This window comes from Cyprinus carpio, chromosome B2 (genome assembly GCF_018340385.1).
Source record: "Cyprinus carpio isolate SPL01 chromosome B2, ASM1834038v1, whole genome shotgun sequence".
Taxonomy (NCBI): Eukaryota; Metazoa; Chordata; class Actinopteri; order Cypriniformes; family Cyprinidae; genus Cyprinus; species Cyprinus carpio.
In genome coordinates, this window is record NC_056598.1 from 28,928,921 (window position 1) to 28,948,745 (window position 19,825).

The window sequence follows — 19,825 nt, forward strand, 5'->3', positions numbered from 1 at the left end:
TAAATATGCATTTCTCTACACTCTACAATTTTCTCTCAAAAACATGGGTAGTAAATTTGACAATAATTTAACAAAATAACATGAGGTAACATGTCTGGAGTTTGTGCATGAGTGGAGTTATGTAACACTTCCCTCGTTTTCTTCTAATGAGCAGAACAATGTGCAGTTCCCAATATTAGCCGTCTTATCCTCTGTGATAACAGCTGGGACACATGCAGGATAAGCTTGCACTGATTACACTGTTAGACGTTTAGTTTCAGGTTTGGGTTTATCTGTTTATCTTTATACACGGGTTCATGCACATGCAGCGTGCCATTACTGCAAGAGGATTTCAGTGTGTAAATACACACTCCAAGTCTACACAACATGTAATCTCACTGAGATATAAAAATCACAAGTGAGCTCTCTTTAATATCTCCCAGAAATCAATGCAATGAAATTGACATTAAATAGATGACCCTTAGATATGTAATAGAAAAGATTTCAACAATATGATTTGCCAAGATACTAAAGCCTTATTCAAAAGTCAAGCCTTTCCATATGACCTCAACCATTTCTCAAATAATCTATCCACATTTATTTTGTCAACAATTGACTTACATTAATTTTTATCTCTTCAAAGGAATTTGAAAACTATTTGAAAAATTAGAAACTAAAAAAATATTCTTAAAGAAGTAGTTTTCCCAGAAATGAAACTTTGCTGAAACTTTACTCATCCAAGTTGAGTAAAGTTCATCAGAACAGATTTGAAGAAATAGCATCATGTGACTTGCTCACTATGGATTCTCTGCAGTAAATGGGTGCCGTCAGAATGAGAGTCCAAACAGCTGATAAAAATCTGTTCTGATGAACAAAGAAACTTATATACTTCTTGGATGGCCAGAGGGTGAGTAAACATTCAGCAAGTTTTAATTTCTAGGTGAACTTTTCCTTTAAGTCTCTTGAGCTGTGAAATAGAAACGTCTAGAAAGAAAATCTTGCATAGCTCCACTTAATTTACATTTCAGTCAAACATTGATGTCATCCTCTTCGGTTATCATGTCCATTATTTATTTTGATGAGATCATCATCATCATCTCACTGATGAACAGAATGCAGATGCTCACATGTTTGATTTAACCTGCCAGTCAAAGCCCTCTGACCATTAACAACCCAACTGAATCATCGGCTCATTATCAGGAGGTTCAACTTTGTCCTAGAACAGAGAACACATTCAGGAACATAGCTGTGTGGAGGACGGCATCACACTGACATACTCAGTTTTTCTCTCTGGATTTTAACCATTTTCCTCTGTTTGCTTGTTTTTCTGTTGATGATTCTAGTGCTTGGAACATGGCACTACTCTCAGACAAGGTGAAGTATTGTTTTCCCTTTGCTTTTACTGTGATTTTCATTGTTTGTATCATATTGCAATAGGGTCATTCTCAGGTAAAAGTGCCATTTTTATTTATTTTTATTTATTTGAAAAACGTTACTGGCGAACCAGCCCACCACTGTCACGACACGCACACAGACAGGTAGATCCAAAAGCAGTATGTTTATTGGGGTGATCCAAAATCAGAAAACATCCAGGCAAAGGTCAACATCCAGGTAATCCGTCCAAAACAAGAAACATAGACAACATCCAGAAACGCGAGAAACCAGGGAACCAGGAAAACACAGGGTGACATTCAACAAGGACTCCGTGACAATGACAGAACAACCGGGGTATTTATACACAGAGAAATGACAATGCTAACGGGGAATTGGCTGAGTGCAATGATTAGTAACCACGGACAGCTGAGTGCAATGAGCAGTGATGAAACAGACAAGACTATGGGAAATGCAGTTCTAAGGTGGGGTGACGATAAGGGGAAGTGAGACCTCTAGTGGCCACCCAGGGAGACACAGAACAGACACCGTGACACTACCCCCCCTCTAAGGAGCAGCTTCCAGATGCTCCTCAGAACCAAAATAACCAAAAAAAACAAAGAGACCAGGAGGGAGGTGGACTGGTGGAGGCAGAACAGGGGGAGGGATGGCGGGCCAGGCCCGTGTAGGGGAACTGGGACCGGCAGCGATGGCTCCCCTGGTAGCCCAGTTGGCTCGGTCAGGTCAGGGGGCCATGGTGGGCCCGAAAGTTCAGGGGACCACGAGGGACCAGGCAGTTCAGGTGGCCACGGTGGACCCGAAAGTTCAGGGGACCACGAGGGACCAGGCAGTTCAGGTGGCCACGGTGGATCAGTCCATTCTCGTTGTGCAGACGGCCAGGGAGGAATTTGCCATTTGAGTGGCCCGAACGGAACCTGCCAATCGGGGAGCCAGTAAGGAGCAGGCTGTGGCGATGGCCAGGTCACGGCATTGGGAACGGCATCGGGAACGGCCTCAGACAAGGGCACCGCCTCGGGAACGGCCTTGGACACGGGTATCGCCTCCGGAACCATCTCGGGCCCTGCATCGGCCTCCGGAACAGCATCGGGCACCGCCTCGGGAATGGCCTCAGGAACGGCATCGGACAAGGACACCGCCTCGGGAACGACCTCGGCATCGGGCACCGCCTCGGGAACGGTCTCGGGAACGGCCTCGGGAACGGCTTTGGACAAGGACACCGCCTCGGGAACGACCTCGGCATCGGGCACCGCCTCGGGAACGGTCTCGGGAACGGCCTCGGCATCGGGCACAGCCTCGGGAATGGCCTCGGCATCGGGCACCGCCTCGGGAACGGCCTCGGGAACGGCTTTGGACAAGGACACCGCCTCGGGAACGACCTTGGCATCGGGCACCGCCTTGGGAACGGTCTCAGGAACGGCCTCAGGAATGGCCTCAGGAACGGCATTGGACAAGGACACACCGCCTTGGGAACGGCCTCGGGCTCGGCCTCGGGCACCGCCTCGGGAACGGCCTCGGCATCGGGCACAGCCTCGGCATCGGGCACCGCCTCGACCTGCGGAACAGCATCGGTCACTGCCTCGACCTCCGGAACGGCATCGGTCACCGCCTCGGCATCGGGCACAGCCTCGGCATCGGAAACAACATCGGGCACCGCCTCGGCATCGGGAACAACATCGGGCACCGCCTCGACCTCCGGAACAGCCTCGGCATCGGAAACAACATCGGGCACCGCCTCGGCATCGGGAACAACATCGGGCACCGCCTCGACCTCCGGAACAGCCTCGGTCTCGGGCATTACATCGGGAACCGTCTCTGGCACCGTCTCTGGCACGGCATCGGTCACTGCCTCGACCTGCGGAACAGCATCGGTCACTGCCTCGACCTCCGGAACGGCATCGGTCACCGCCTCGGCATCGGGCACAGCCTCGGCATCGGAAACAACATCGGGCACCGCCTCGGCATCGGGAACAACATCGGGCACCGCCTCGACCTCCGGAACAGCCTCGGCATCGGAAACAACATCGGGCACCGCCTCGGCATCGGGAATAACATCGGGCACCGCCTCGACCTCCGGAACAGCCTCGGTCTCGGGCATTACATCGGGAACCGTCTCTGGCACCGTCTCTGGCACGGCATCGGTCACTGCCTCGACCTCCGGAACGGCATCGGTCACCGCCTCGGCATCGGGCACAGCCTCGGCCTCGGAAACAACATTGGGCACCGTCTCGGCATCGGGAACAACATCGGGCACCGCCTCGACCTCCGGAACCGCCTCGGTCATTACATCGGGAACCGTCTCTGGCACCGTCTCTGGCACGGCATCGGGCACCGCCTCGGCCTCGGGCACCGCCTCGGGCACCGCCTCGGCCTCGGGCACCGCCTCGACCACGGCCTCGGGCACCGCCTCGACCACCACCTCGGGCACCGCCTCGGGAACGGCATCGGGCACCGCCTCGAGAACGGCCTCGGCCTCGGGCACCGCCTCGGCATCGGGCACCGCCTCGGCAACGGGCACCGCCTCGGCATCGGTCATTGCCTCCGGAACGGCTTCGGGCACCGCCTCGGCATCGGGCACCGCCTCGGCATCGGGCACCGCCTCGGCATCGGGCACCGCCTCGGCATCGGGCACCGCCTTGGGCACCGCCTCGGCCACGGGGAACCGCATCGGCATCGGGCACCGCCTCGGCATCGGGCACCGCCTCGGTCATTGCATCGGGAACCGCATCGGGAACCGCCTCGGCCTCGGGCACCGCCTCGGCCACAGGCACCGCCTCGGCCACGGGCACCGCCTCGGCCACGGGCACCGCCTCGGTCATTGCATCGGGAACCGCATCGGGCACCGCCTCGGCATCGGGCACCGCCTCGGCCACGGGCACCGCCTCGGTCATTGCATCGGGAACCGCATCGGGCACCGCCTCGGCATCGGGCACCGCCTCGGTCATTGCATCGGGAACCGCATCGGGCACCGCCTCGGCCACGGGCACCGCCTCGGCATCGGGCACCGCCTCGGCATCGGGCACCGCCTCGGCATCGGGCACCGCCTCGGCAATTGCATCGGGCACCGCATCGGGCACCGCCTCGGCCTTGGGCACCGCCTCGGCATCGGGAACGGCCTCGGCATCGGGAACGGCCTCGGCATCGGGCACCGCCTTGGCCACGGGCACCGCCTCGGCATCGGACATTGCATCGGGAACCGCCTCGGCCACCGCATCAGGCACCGCCTCGGCATCGGGCACCGCCTCGGCATCGGACATTGCATCGGGAACCGCCTCGGCCACCGCATCAGGCACCGCCTCGGCATCAGGCACCGCCTCGGCATCGAGCACCGCCTCGGCATCGGGCACCGCCTCGGCATCGGGCACCGCCTCGGGCACCGCCTCGGGCACCGCCTCGGCATCGGACATTGCATCAGGCACCGCTTCGAGCACCGCCTCGGCATCAGGCACCGCCTCGGGAACCTCGGGCACGTCCACCTGGACGACCGCGGCCTGCTCGGGAACGTCCTCCTGGACGACAGCGGCCCGCTCGGGAATGTCCTCCTGGACGGCAGTGGCCCGCTCGGGAACCTCCTCCTGGGCGGCAGCGGCCCGCTCTGGAACGTCCTCCTGGACGGCGGCGGCCCGCTCTGGAACGTCCTCCTGGACGGCGGCGGCCCGCTCTGGAACGTCCTCTGGACGGCGGCGGCCCGCTCTGGAACGTCCTCCTGGACGGCGGCGGCCCGCTCTGGAACGTCCTCCTGGACGGCGGCGGCCTGCTCGGGACCCCCCTCCGGGCTTTGAGGAACGGCTGACGCCTGTCTCCTCCTCCTCCGCCCTCTATGATGGCGAGTCGGTGGCACCTTGACGGGAGACTCAGGCGTTGAGTCAACCATCCTGTGCTGTGGTGCTGGGCTGGCGGCCATCTTGTGCTGTGGTGCTGGGCTGGCGGCCATCTTGTGCTGCGGCGCAGGGCTGGCGGCCATCTTGTGCTGCGGCGCAGGGCTGGCGGCCATCTTGTGCTGTGGCGCTGGCTCAGCAGACGTGACGTGAACACTCCTGGGAACCTCTGGGATCTTGTTCAACCTGGAGAAGTAGTTCAAAAATGTCTCCGTGGCCATCTTGGACAGTGGCGCTGGGCTGGCGGCCGTCTGGCCTCGTGGCGTGGGGCTGGTGACCACCTTGTGCTGTGGCGCTGAGCTGGCGTCCATCTTGCCTCGTGGCGCTGGCCCTGGCATCATGGGCAGTGGCGCCACCATGGCGGACGTGCGCTTCTTCTCCCCTCTCCATCCGCCATGGTGAGACAGTGGCTCTGATCCATCCCACACGAGCCCCGGATCGAAGGGGGGCCATGGTTGAGAGCGATGCTGAGCCTCCTCACGACCACTCACTCCTCTGCGACCTCCCCGGGTCCCACGAAAAATGACCGGGCGGGTTCCCTCAAACTCCATCCTTCTCTCCCGCTCGATGGCTGGGGGAGAAACCCCAAAAAACATACCGCTGGATCTAGGCATGACGGAGTCCTACTGTCACGACACGCACACAGACAGGTAGATCCAAAAGCAGTATGTTTATTGGGGTGATCCAAAATCAGAAAACATCCAGGCAAAGGTCAACATCCAGGTAATCCGTCCAAAACAAGAAACATAGACAACATCCAGAAACACGAGAAACCAGGGAACCAGGAAAACCACAGGGTGACATTCAACAAGGACTCCGTGACAATGACAGAACAACCGGGGTATTTATACACAGAGAAATGACAATGCTAACGGGGAATTGGCTGAGTGCAATGATTAGTAACCACGGACAGCTGAGTGCAATGAGCAGTGATGAAACAGACAAGACTATGGGAAATGCAGTTCTAAGGTGGGGTGACGATAAGGGGAAGTGAGACCTCTAGTGGCCACCCAGGGAGACACAGAACAGACACCGTGACAACCTCAGGCCCAAAGAATTAACCTCAGGCTCAAAGTAAATAGGGACCACCTGGGTGCATCCTCAAAAATATTGTTTACATTCATATAGTTTATACTGGCAGTACCTGCCAATTTTCGCTTTGAAATAAATTCATTTTATGACAAATATACACATGAAGTTTGAAATAACTTAGATTGTTTAATGTCTAGCCTACATTTATTTGCTCAAAATACAGTAAAAACAGTAAAATTGTGAAATATTATTACAATGCATAATATCTGTTTCGTTACCGAATATATTTTAAGATGTAATTTATTCCTGTGATGCAAAGCTAAATTTTCATCAGCAAATACTCGTCTTCAGTGTGACATGACCTTTCCGAAATCATTATAATATGATTTTATTATTATAATTTAATATTTCAAAAGTTTGAGCAGTAGTATATATATATATGTGTGTGTGTGTGTGTGTGTGTGTGTGTGTGTGTGTGTATTATGTTTTTAGTTTTAAAGATCAGTGCAAAAATTTACCGCAAACTAATTTTTAAGAATGTATTTTTCCTCTTGTAACAAACTTGAAGTACTGAAATAAAAGGCCAGCATATGTATTGACAATGAAATACTGTTAGAAATTATGATGTTGAAACAAGATAAATGGTCTATGCTTAATTTCATGAAGTGTGCAATTAATCACGATTAATCACAGAAAAAGGGTGTGATTAATTAGATTAAAAATTTTAATCGATTGACAGCCCTATAGTTCATATTGAGATATCTGATGCATGATCTTGGCAATTCATGAGTGCAATTTGAGACATTCTTGAGATCTCTCACGAAAAAGAAGAGCTATGTGTGAAATTACAGTTATATTTAAACTCATTTCACACATTTCTCACGTCTCACTAATTGAGAAAAAAGCAATCTACTAATTTGAGGTGTTAATGAACCAGTGTATTTGCAGTTCTTGTAAAAATGACAATAATGCAAACCCCGGTGATGATTATCTTTTCCTAATTAGCCTAGTAGCTCAGCACACACATAAACAAGTATAAAACCCAAAGCTCCTCTCAGAGTTTTTCCATTAACAACAGACGAGGCAGAGAAAGTTCAACAGATGCAATTAGACCAAAATGTTGTAATCACCCATGCACACTCAGCCGTGAGAGCTGTTGTTGATTACTTTGCCGTCTATAATCTTGATTTAGTACAGCAATCAGTTTATGCAAAACCTCCCAAATGGAATCAGAGTTTGGGGATTGCTCTATTGTTGTGTTTATGCCATTTAGGTTTCTTAGATTTGTTTGATGTCAAAGCGCAATTAAAAGCGCCTGGCTTTGCTCTTGTTTGAGGAGTCTAACTTCGTCAATATCCTTCCGTGTCCTCAAAACCTTCAGCTATGAAACTGTCTCGTGCTCTTTAGAGGTTGACTAGTCAAGAGTAGCTTTAATTCTTCTGTGCCATTAGCACAAACCATATAAAACTTTGCTCAGATGAGATACAGTAAGCTTTTCATCACTTCAAAAGCGCATGACCACGGTGCAAAGTAGGTCACAGGGTGCTGAGGAATCATGTCAATGAAACACAAATAAACTGTCTGGATTGAAAACTAGGCTGAGGTTTAGACCTTCCCAATGGTGTGTGATATCCACTGGAGAAATTGATCTGTTTATGTATTAGACACCAGCTGACACCTTCACATTCTTAGCACTTGGTATCACAGTTCACAAATATTACACGTTTCCTTTAAGAATCTGTTAATAAACCATATGCAATGACAAAGAAACACTTTATTTCTCTTTCATTGCTCAGGATTGTTTTATTTAAGTACCAACTTGTCTCCGATGTTTCTTAAAGTAAACGACATTGAGATCTCTTCTAGTCTGCTGAGAATATCAATCTTCTTTCAATACTATTGCTGTATTGTAGACAGTTGAGATATTAAAGTAGGGTTATTAAAGTTGAAGAAAATCCATTTTCCATTTTATCTCTGAATAAATATCTTTATATTTAATCTAATTGCTGTCTGCAAAAAGCAATTGAGATCAAAGATAGAAATGATCTCATTTATGATTTTTATTCCTAAAGGCATTGATAAAACGCAGCAAGGACTTATCTACCAAGATAAAAAGTGAAGTTTAGAAGTTTAGCATGAGAAAATGTCGCTATAAACATTAGCCTACAAGCATCATCGTGTCTTTCAGCTAAGCACAACCAACAACTTAATGCAATTCTGCACAGATAGCTTATCAACCAAAACAAACTTAAACAGAAAACCAATAAAACAGTGACTCAAAGCCTATCTTTTCTGTTTCAATCCGGTGTGTGTGTGCAACGCTGAAACAATGCTCTAATTGCTCTGGCATCGAGTTTACTTTCTCTGGCAGAAGGATTTTTCACTCGCGGCTTTCAAATCTAGTACATCAAGATGTTGTTCAGAGTATGATATTCTTTTTCATTTGTATTTCTCTTCTTTTCTGACTTTTCCTGTGTCTTTAAAGTCAGCAGAGCTTATGAGAAGGCTCAAACGTCTCATCTTCTCATCTTCAACATGTCAGATGTAAAGCATGACAGCTGCATCTGGGCCACAAGTTTTTGTGTCATTGTGCTCATTATATCAGGTGCATGGCCCGGTCACATGGATACAATGTTTATTTTGTCATTTCCTGACACATTTGATGTCGTCCCACTGCTTTGTGCTGTAACCAGGCCCGTGGAGAGATGTTTCTGTCAGCTGTGTTTCAAATGTCATATTCTATGGGTGTTCTCTGTGCTACAGTACTAATAATAACATTGCAGGCTTTCAAATGAATACTTTATGTCAGTACAATGGACCTGGTTAAACTTTAACAGTCAGAGCCGCTTTCTGAATCATTCTTTATAAATTGTGAAAGGAAGTTTTACATTCAAGACCCCAGACGTGCAGAAATAGACATCTTCTGAAGAAAATCTGAGTGGTCACCACAGTATTGCAGGGTGCTTTCTATGTATCCCAAAAATGGAAGAAAAGAAATCCTCTACACTCTTAAAAATAAGGTTTCTTTATTATCATTGTTGGTTCCATGAACCTTTAACATCCATGGAAACTTTCATTGTACAAAAGGCTTTTTATAGTGGACAAAGTTTTTTAGAGTATTAAAATGTTCTTTACACAAAGAAAATAATGGTTCTTTTAAGAAATGTTCACTGAAAGGTTCTTTGAGGAACCAAAAATGGTTATTCTATGGCACTGATACAAAAACACTATTTTGAAAGATTTAAGAAGATACTTTTCTCATCACAAACGACTCCCTTAATCTTTTTTGTTTCTTTTTTAGAAATTAAGTTTTGAGCTCCTTTGTAATTATTTGATTTAAATTCTTTTATTTTACTATATTTGTTCCTTTAATATTTAACTTCTTTTTTCTTATCGCATGGTTTGGCTTGTATGAACTGCATAGCTGTGTATTTACCAAGTCAATCTGGTTACTTTACAGTAATTTACGAGGTTTAATGTGTGAAAGTATGTGGCTTGCATTTGCTTTTGTTCCCCATATCCTATAACTTCTCATCTTTCCTCTATATCTCAGGCTTATTCTGGGATTGAACTCCTAGACCTGCTCCTCGAGCCACAGAAGGTCCCTCATATGGAGAGCAATGGTGACCATGGCAACCCCGTGTGGTCAATCACAGATCAAAGCGTGAGTGATACGGCATCTGTTCTCTGTGACCTGAGTTTATGTGATAAATCGCAAGACAACCTTCCTGCTGAGAACATGCTGAGAACATTTTATTTTTAGTTATTTTAACATGGTTAATTAATGAGATACCCCGAAAGACTTCCCTTAAACACAGTGACAGCATATCACGTGCCTGACCCAAATTCATCTGTCAACTTGTGTGTGTATGTGTGTGTGTGTGTTTGTGTCTGATATGACACAGTTGTGTGTGTGTGTGTTTGTGTGTGAATCAAAAACCTAGTGAGCTGCATACATGGACAGCATTTTATGACATCATAGGCACCATCTAGATGCAAAAGCTTAATATTTATATATTACTGTTTGAAGATTTTTTTAAATGTCTCTTATGTTCACAGAGGCTGAATTTATTTTAATGAGCAATACAGTAAAAAACAGTAATATTGTGAAATATTGTTACAATTTAAAATAACTTTTAATTTTTCTTAAAATGTAATTTATTCCTGTGATTCAAAGCTGAATTTACAGCATCATTACTCCAGTCTTCAGTGTCAAATGATCCTTCAGAAATCATTCAAATATGCTGATTACAAAAACAAAAAATGTACTTACCTCAAACTTTTGAATGGTAGTTTGTAACGATTTAAAACTTATATTTCATTGCATCACAAGTGTTTTCATATTTTAATTTCCCTTGAAAGGTGCTGTTACATCAGGGAAATTGATGAATGTCATAGTTGGTTGGGTTCATTTGTCAAAGCTGCCATTAGTACATACTAACAAGTGTGCAAAGCAATATTGGGGACAGGCAGGCAATATTTCAAACTGAAATATTTTTTGAATATTTCCATAGTTAATGACTAAGATTAAGATTAAGATTTTCACAAAGCAAGCTGACAAAATGCAACTGGGATAAACACTAGTATTTATCTAATATATCTAAATATGAAAAATTTTCTTTCCATTTTAGTCCATGTTAAAGTAAATGTAACAAAATAATTTACTTCAGAGACACAAAAGGCAATGCATACAATTACTCATCTGAAATATTGTCTTGTGTGTGTTTTGTTTGTGCATCATGGCTGTGTATGCGTGTTTCTGCTATAACACGTGTGCTCATTGGTGGTTTGTGTAATTACTTTCTATTTGTGTTCCTGCAGATTCTGTGTCATGGTGAAGGTGTTGTTGATAACTTCCTGGACTCCCTGTTGCAAGCGTCAGATGGCGTGTCACAGCCCTGCTCCCCTCTCTGGGTCCCCTCACCCTCTGACAGTGGAATCAGTGACGACACCCCCTCTGACCACCTGGACAGCCCGCCGCTGCCCACCAGTCCGCTTTTTGACACTGTCTTCCTCCCTCAGCATCCTCATCTTCTTCCTCAGCATCTTCAGCAGCGAGACGCACTGGTCTTAAACACAGAGCCTGATATCTCTATTGATCTGGGTGAGATTTCACTCTTTAAACAGTTACTAACCATAAAAAACCCCCTTTGTAACTTGAAACTTGAACTTGAAAAAACTTACTATATTCCAGATAGTTCAAAGACAACATTTTTCAATTTTGTTTAGCTTGACTTTAAAGTAACTGAAATAAAAATAAATAAAAACTATGTGAAGAGTTAAAAAAGAAAAATGGACAAAAATGACAACACAATAAAATGACAAAAACTTTAACAAATTAATATAAAATCAGAAAATATGATATAAATGATACAAAAATAACACTGCCACACAAAAGCTACAAATATTTTGTTTTGCATTCAATAAAACATCAACAATCTTTATGCAAATATGTATAAAAATAGGTTAATTAGGGTAACTATACACTAGAATTTATGCTAAGAATTCAACAGAAAAAAAAAGTTTTCTGTTCAAAGAAAACATTGTTCAAGTGTACTTGCCTCTCCAGGCCATACTGATGCTCACTTCACAAAGTAATTTTCTGTAATACACCTGCAGGTAAACATACGAACATTTTGTTGCTATCGGTTAACCTGGGATTCATGGATCTTGATTAAAGGGTTAGTTCACCCAAAAATGAAAATTAGGCTGTGTTTTGCTCACCCCCTAGACATACTAGGTGTATGTTTTCTTCTTCCATCAGACGAATCCAGTCTGAGTTATATGAAAAATAGTTTTTGATCTTTCGAGCTCTATCATTGCAGTCAGTGGGGGTTGCATTGCTTCAGTCCAAAAGACGTGAAATAAAAAGCACCCATCCATAAAAAAAGTGTCTCACACAGCTCCAGGGGGTGAACAAAGTCCTCCTGTAACGAATCAATGTGTTTTTGTTAGTGCTGTCAAATGATTAATCACGATTAATCATATCCAAAATAAAAGTCTTTGTTTACATAATATATGCATGTATGCTGTGTATATTTATTATGTATATATAATTACAAACACATGCATGTATACATTTAAGAAAAATATGTTATGTTTATATATTAAATATATTTATATATATATAATATAAAATATAAGAATATAAATATATAAATGTATATACATGTAAATATTTTCAAAATATATACTGTATGTGTATGTATTTATATATACATAATAAATATACACAGTACACATACATATAGTATGTAAACAAAAACTTTTATTTTGGATGCGATTAATCGTGATTAATCATTTGACAGCACTAGTTTTTGTAAGAAAAATATCCATATTCAAAATGTAATAAGCACTTTAATCTAGCTTCCACCAATAGTTGTACACAGAAGCAGTTCTGGGAACATGATGTATGGAGGTCAGCGCTGCACATGCACCAGTGAGTCTTGTGAAAACCAACATTTGTTAACAGGAGCAAAGGAAACAAAGTTTCCTTACTTTAGCAAAGAAAAAAACAGTCTCCTCTTGGCTTATATCGAAATCCTCCGACATTCTTCTCTACAAATCCTCGTTTTGTACTTCTAATTAGTGACCATTGTTTTGTTTTGATCTCTTCGCTGCATTTCCACATGCGTCACTACTGAGCAGTGTATGCGCAAAGCTGACCTCATATGTCATTCCCCCGGAACTGTTTTGTTTACCACAGTGAGCTCTCTCATTTAGTACGTACAGTAATAGAGGTTAAATATAATAATCACACTCAAAAATGTTTGTACATACAAATAGCCTAGTTTTTTTCTTTATGACAGATTTAATCAGACATTTATAATTAACAGTAAATAAGCTCCCTCTAGTGTTTTTATGGCTAACCAATGAACTGTGAAAACTTGATAACTTTCCTGAGGTAAAAGCAATGTTAAGTGGCATATTGTTCCCCAGCTGTTTTATTGACATTTTTCTTTTGGTTGAAACGCTGATTGATCGGTTACATTAAACGTGATAAATTTCGGTAAGTTGTACTGTTTCTTTTAAAATACCTTCTGATGTTCATATTCGTGCTGTAGCTTGTCCTGCCGCTTGAACTGAAGCGCTACTACAGCGATCTGTCCCGCAAAATTTAAGAGCACCAGAAAACGCATTTATTTTTGGATTTTGTGCCAAAATGTACAGGATTTGAAAGCTGAGACTTTGTTTTTGATCAGAAGCAACAAAACACAAAAGCTGTTTGCGATTATTGGATGGGAGTCGCATTACAAATAATGTTTAGTGAAGGAAAACTGTGGATCTGGCAACCCTGGCTTAAACCATATGGGCGATTTATAGGGTCAAACACATTTTTCCACCCCTTTTTGATTGAGAGCATAATCAGCCCTGATCATTGGCTGTTTTTAAACAACTGGTGATACCAATTATTAGCAATACATTTGTGCATTCCTATTAACAATCATGCAGAACAGCTGCAACCACATAATGCTACCAAATACCCAAAAAACCTTAGCAACTGCATAGCAATGCCCTGAAACTACCCAGTGGTGCATTTGCCAAAAGCAACTATGGTCACAAGTTACCAACAGAGTTCAATGGAACTTGCAACCATTGTTAGCTAACGATGCTTTGTGGAAACGCACCCTAGAGCAGTAGCACCCAAATAGTAATGTGCTAAAAACCATCAGAACATCTTAGCAACCACCTAGCAACACCCAAGAACAGTAGCAACCATTTATAAATGTGCTAAGAACACCTTAGCAACACCTTAGAAAGCACCAGAACTCCACTCAGCAGTACATTAACAGGCACTCAGAAAATGAAAGATCTGTGTTGTCTGTTGGTCTTCAGACATAGTGTGATGTAAATGCATCCTGTGTGTGTGCGCAGCAGATTGGGAGGCCTGTCTGTTCTCTGAAGGTCTGACAGACTCTCAGGGCACATCAGCAGAGCCGAGAACTCAACCAGCCACCGTTTACCAGCTCACCGTAAAAGACCTGCTGCTCTCCAACATCGGAGAAGCTGTGAGTACTGAGAGAACACAAACAGACATCATGTAGTGTATGAGACTCAACTGTTCTGCTGTGACATTCAGTGTGAAACATACAGCTAGTGTGACATCCACACAAATGCTAATGACAACCGGCTCTATAGAGGAGAGACAGAGAGAGCAGCGGAGATGTCAGATTTCATACTGGAAAACAGGAGATGTGGAAGAACTCGGGAAGAAATACATGACAGAGAAAAAGAAAAGGCTCTCTTCTAAAAACTATTGAGATACCTAGACAATGTGTAAAAAGAAATCTAGTTGCTAGTAAATTGCAAAGAAAAAGCAAGTAACACTTGAATTATACATTACATTTTTAAATACTAAAGTAGTATTTTACAGTGTACTAAATTTTGATTTTGGAAAATCAAGAGCTTCACATGCATTCTTCAATAAGGCATTCACAGAATGCATTGCAACAAGAAGTTGCCACAAAAAATGTGATTCAGCAATTGTGACAGGAACGATATTTATGCTTTCTATGCAAAGAATTCTGTTTCTGCTGTTCTTTTGAGCTTTCTATTTATCAAAATACGTATCACGGTTTCCACAGAAATATGAAGCAGCACAACAGTTTTCAACATTGATAATAATCAGAAATGTTTCTTCAGCAGCAAATCAGTATATTAGAATGATTTCTGAAGGATCATGTGACACTGAAGACTGGAATAATGATGCTGAAAATTCAGCTCTGACAGCAATAAATTACATTTTATAATACATATCAATAAAAACTGTTATTTTAAATTGTAATAATATTTCATAATATCACTATTTTTACTGTATTTTGATTAAATAAACACAGCTTCGGTGAGCATAAGACTTTTTTTTTAATTAACTTCTGTCTGCACATATAAAATTAAATACTAAAAAGAACAGATGAAAAACAATAAAAAAACAATTGTGATTTACCAAATATTTGTCTGCTAAAGATGTTAAAATCAACATATTTTCAAAAACAAGTAGTCCAGGGCTTGCCTAAATGCCCAGCTGACTAATCAGTCTTAAGGATGCCCAGTCTCAGGTTGACCTGACATGCACTTCTTAAGCGGCATTTACATAAGGTGTGTTCAGTTACAGCTAGAACGAGTGCCATGTGCAGTGGATTGCAACAGAATGCAGGTGTCCCGAAAGCATTTAAAAAAGCTCTTAGCTTAAAAACTCAAGCATAGGATGCTAATAGCCAAAGACAAATTTGAAGACACACCATAAAAAGTAAATATGAAAGCATGCAAACTGTGAACTGATGTTATGGAACATTGGGGCCTTTAAAAGTTGAACTTTTATCTTCACACAAATGCATAATGAGGTGTGATGCAACAGCACATGTATGTGTATAGACCACCAATTAAACAACAGTTCAAGACCACATTATGTAAGAATGCATTCTTAGAAATGAGGCTGTTTAGACAATAAACAGTGAGGCAGTTAATAGTGTTTTTTGAATAGATAAAAACATGTTTAGATTGGAGTGGCCTCTGTGTTCAATCAAACAGGTCTTCCTGTAGCGCACTGGTAATGACTTTGACCTGTAAACAATTCCAGGCAACATAAAAGACAATAGAGAGCTGTTGGTGCATTTCACAATGCTTTAATACCACCACAGATGTTGTTTCAGTGTTTAACTTGTTGCTGCATTGAGTTGTTGATTTATGTGATGTGATGAATGCTAAAAACAACAACAACAAGTGAGCAGATGTATTTGCGCAGCACTTTTCTGAATTCCTGAGTCTGAAAGGATGCAGTAAATTGCACTGATACTTGAGACTAAACAGAGTGTCCTTGTGTGGCACTTTGCAGCTCTGTCTAGTAATAACCACGGCTGCTCTCAAAAGAAATAATTATAACACTTGTGATACAAATTTGAAAGGACATAAAACGAAATGTGTTTCTATGTCTAGTCGAAACCCTCCACCCAGCAATCCCAGCAAGAACTGATTCTCAATGAAGATGAGAAGAAACTTTTAGCCAAGGAAGGTGTCAGTCTCCCCAGCCAGCTGCCACTTAACAAGGTATGTTGAACACTTAGACCATGTCCTCTATCCAAAACTCTGCCATAACTAGCTAACCAGCCAAACCTTTTAAAGGGGTCCTATTATGCTCTTTTAAAAAGTCTTGATTTTGTTTTGGGGGTGTACTAAAACAGGTTCTCAAACTAGGTTGTTCAAAAAACATATTTTACATTATTACAACACCTCTCTCCCCAGTCTGGCATGAACGGCTCGAATAGTTCCTGTATCAAATGAAGGCCCACCTTCTGGAATACAAGATGTGCTGTGATTGGTTAGTTGGGCCAATGTGTATTGTGATTGGCAGCACTCGACGCTGGTCGGGAGATGTCATACCCCTTACCATAGCCGCCTGCTGCGAGCTTCAGTGTAAATATTGGTCAAAATCAAATCAATTTGAGTGCGATTTAAACCCAGATGATTGTAATCACTCTAAGTTCATCTGCGTTGGGAAAGCTAGCATAACACCAACATTGTGATAACACTCGTTGCCTTCTCTAGTGCAGTTGTAGTCCGAACGAGTTGTTCATTGTAGTTTTTATAAAGTGATTTCTGATAAATAAAATATCTTCTTTTGAATTGGACTTTGAGCTTTGTAACTTTGCAGATCTTTTTTTATGCTCAAACAGCAACATTACAGACTAACTAAAGTTGAAAAAGTGAAAAAGCATAATAGCACCCCTTTAAGAAAAGTCATATTTGCAAGCTAATGCAAATTAAAGCTAAAAGCGTTAAAAGAGTAGTTCACAGAAAAAAGGAAAATTTGCTAAAAAATATTTACTCACCCTTATTTAAGATGTAGACGAGTTTGTTTCTTGGAAAAATGTAGCATTCCATCACTTACTCACCAATGGATCCTCTGCAGTGAATGGGTGCTGTCAGAATGAGAGTCCAAACAGCTGATAAAAACATCACAATAATCCACACCAGTCCAGTCCATCAGCAAAAAGCTGCGTGTTTGTAAAAAAACAAAAAAAACAAAAAACTAAAAAAAAACAAATCTGTCATTAAGATGTTACTACAGTCAAAAAGTAATCTCATCTGAATCAGGAGAGAAATATGCACAGATCAAACACTGTTTACAAGCCAAAACAGGTTTAAACAAATATGTGGGTGAATTTTAATGCAAGAGACAACAGAAGATGAACTTTTACGCTGGAGGAAGCGTTGACTCATATTTAGGACACAATTAATGTCTAAATGTAAAATCCCTTAATGGAGGGTTTTTTTTTTTGTTTTTGTTTTTTTTACAAACATCCACTTTTTCACTTAATAGGATATTAATTGATGGACTTGAGTCATGTGAAGCACTTGTGGATTACTGTGATGTTTTTGATCTGATGATCCTGACTGGTTTTTATTTAAAGGATGATTCTTATTCTGCCATATTTTGCATTGCACTTTCTCCCATTCGTATGATAAGAGTGCACTGTCTTGGTATATATAAAATCTTCAAGGTATAAGGCGTCTTTCATACCCATGGTGATGGTGTCATAACATCACATGACCACTTGTAATATCATCACAGTAACAACCTTCCTACACGTGTCATTACGCCGTGTCTCTATATTTACTGCTGGAAGCCTGATCAGACATCGGCCAAAGGAAAGAGGCTTTTACAAAGGCTGAGATGAATGAAGTCAGTGATGAAAGGCACCTCTCATCAAAATAACACCTCTCTTTCAGCCACAGAGATTTTTCCCTCTGAGTGCTAGAATAATGGATAATGACAAGATTACGCTGATTTGATTTGATTTGATTCACGTGCTGCCTGAGGTTTCAGACCTAATCAAATCTGTATCAAAATAAATGTCTGAAATGTTAGCCCTCTCATTTCAAGATATATTCATGTTAATATTTTGTCTGGCCTGTTCTCTCATGACTTTCTTAGTACGAAGAAAAGATTTTGAAGAAGATTCGGAGGAAAATCCGCAACAAGCAGTCAGCACAGGAGAGCCGCAAGAAAAAGAAGGAATATACAGATGGACTGGAGGGCAGGTGATTATACACATGCATTTATACTTACATCAAAACATCTGATTACATAATATGCATGTATATATATATATATATATATAATATATTATATATATATATATACATTATATATATATATATATATATACATATATATATATATACATACACATATATATATATATATATACACACATATATATATACACACATATATATATACATACATTCACACACACACACACACACACACACACACACACACACACACACACACACACACACACACACACATCGATGTTCAAAAGTCAGGGTAAGGCTTTTTAAAGAAATTAATTATGCATTAAACTGATCAAAAGTAACAGCAAAGATATTTATGCTTTCTGTGTAAAGACTTCTGTTTCTGCTGTTCTTTTGAGCTTTCTATTTATCAAAATATGTATCATGGTTTCCACAGAAATATGAAGCAGCACAACTGTTTTCAACATTGATAGTAATAATAAATGTTTCGAATGATTTCTGAAGATCATGTGACTCTGAAGACTGGAATAATGATGCTGAAAATACAGCTTTGATCACAGCAATAAATTACATTTTAACACATATTCGTATAGAAAACAGTTATTTTAAACAGTAATAATATTTCACAATTTTACTGTTTTACTGTATTTTTGATTAAATAAATTTAGCCTTGTTGAGCAGATTAAAAAAAGCCTCCAGCCTCAAGTCTTTGAATGGTAATTTCTGTTGTGAACTACTTTACAGTATGTACCTGACTTGCATACAGTAAAAGCATTCACCTCAGATGTCCTGTTTGTGGTACAAGTAAACAGTCTGAGTGAATGAATGAATATGACATCAAAGAAAAACTCATTACTAAGACTTTGACTTTAAGACCTTGAAATTGAGGTTGAAAGTTTAAAAAAAAAAATCCAGGCTCGAACTTATCTTAATTTAGGATCAAAGGAATCGAATATCCTCCGAGAGGCTGGAGAAATTATTTAGAACACACTGCTGCACAAATTTCGGGCATGAAATTGCCCTTTAAGGAAGAGCCCGTGGGTTTATCTTTCCAAAGGACAAACTCATTTCACAGCCATCGCTGCAGTCACTTAAAGCACCACAGCTATCTGGCTGTTTTTAATTCACACATTCACAAATCAGTCATGTGAACGTCACCGTCTGATGCTAACAAACACCTGTGGGATTGTACTGACCTCAAAGAAAACATCTAGTTTTTTTTTTTTTTTTTGAAAATAAAAAAGAAATCAAAAGCGGATGAGATTTATCCACTGTTTTTAATTTTAATTTTAATATTTGTAATGTTTATGTAGAACTGCTTTCATTTATTCAATCCTGTGGGCTGTGTCTTGACTCTTACACAAGAAAGAGACTTTCAGCATTAATGAGGATAAAATCAGTTATAGCTTTACTTAAAGGCACAATATGTAAGATATTTTTATTAACATATCCAAAAACCACTAGAACAGTGTTATATATTTTGCTGACTTGTGTACTTACATTATCGC

General features: G+C 42.2%; 1 protein-coding gene across 3 annotated transcripts in view; it reads left to right on the plus strand.

Annotated features, from left to right (window-relative positions):
* The first annotated feature begins 1,096 nt into the window (after positions 1-1,096).
* The window catches only part of creb3l3b (cAMP responsive element binding protein 3-like 3b), a 28,097-nt gene continuing 9,368 nt past the window's right edge, over positions 1,097-19,825 (plus strand). The window contains exons 1-6 of one of the 3 annotated variants that reach the window (XM_042719063.1): positions 1,097-1,353; positions 9,832-9,942; positions 11,100-11,382; positions 14,154-14,287; positions 16,212-16,322; positions 18,211-18,317. In XM_042719063.1, coding sequence (XP_042574997.1) covers positions 1,333-1,353; positions 9,832-9,942; positions 11,100-11,382; positions 14,154-14,287; positions 16,212-16,322; positions 18,211-18,317 — 767 coding nt within the window. In that variant the 5' untranslated portion in view covers positions 1,097-1,332. The remainder of the gene's footprint in view (positions 1,354-9,831; positions 9,943-11,099; positions 11,383-14,153; positions 14,288-16,211; positions 16,323-18,210; positions 18,318-19,825) is intronic. The other 2 variants (XM_042719062.1, XM_042719061.1) reach the window with 2 other exon arrangements.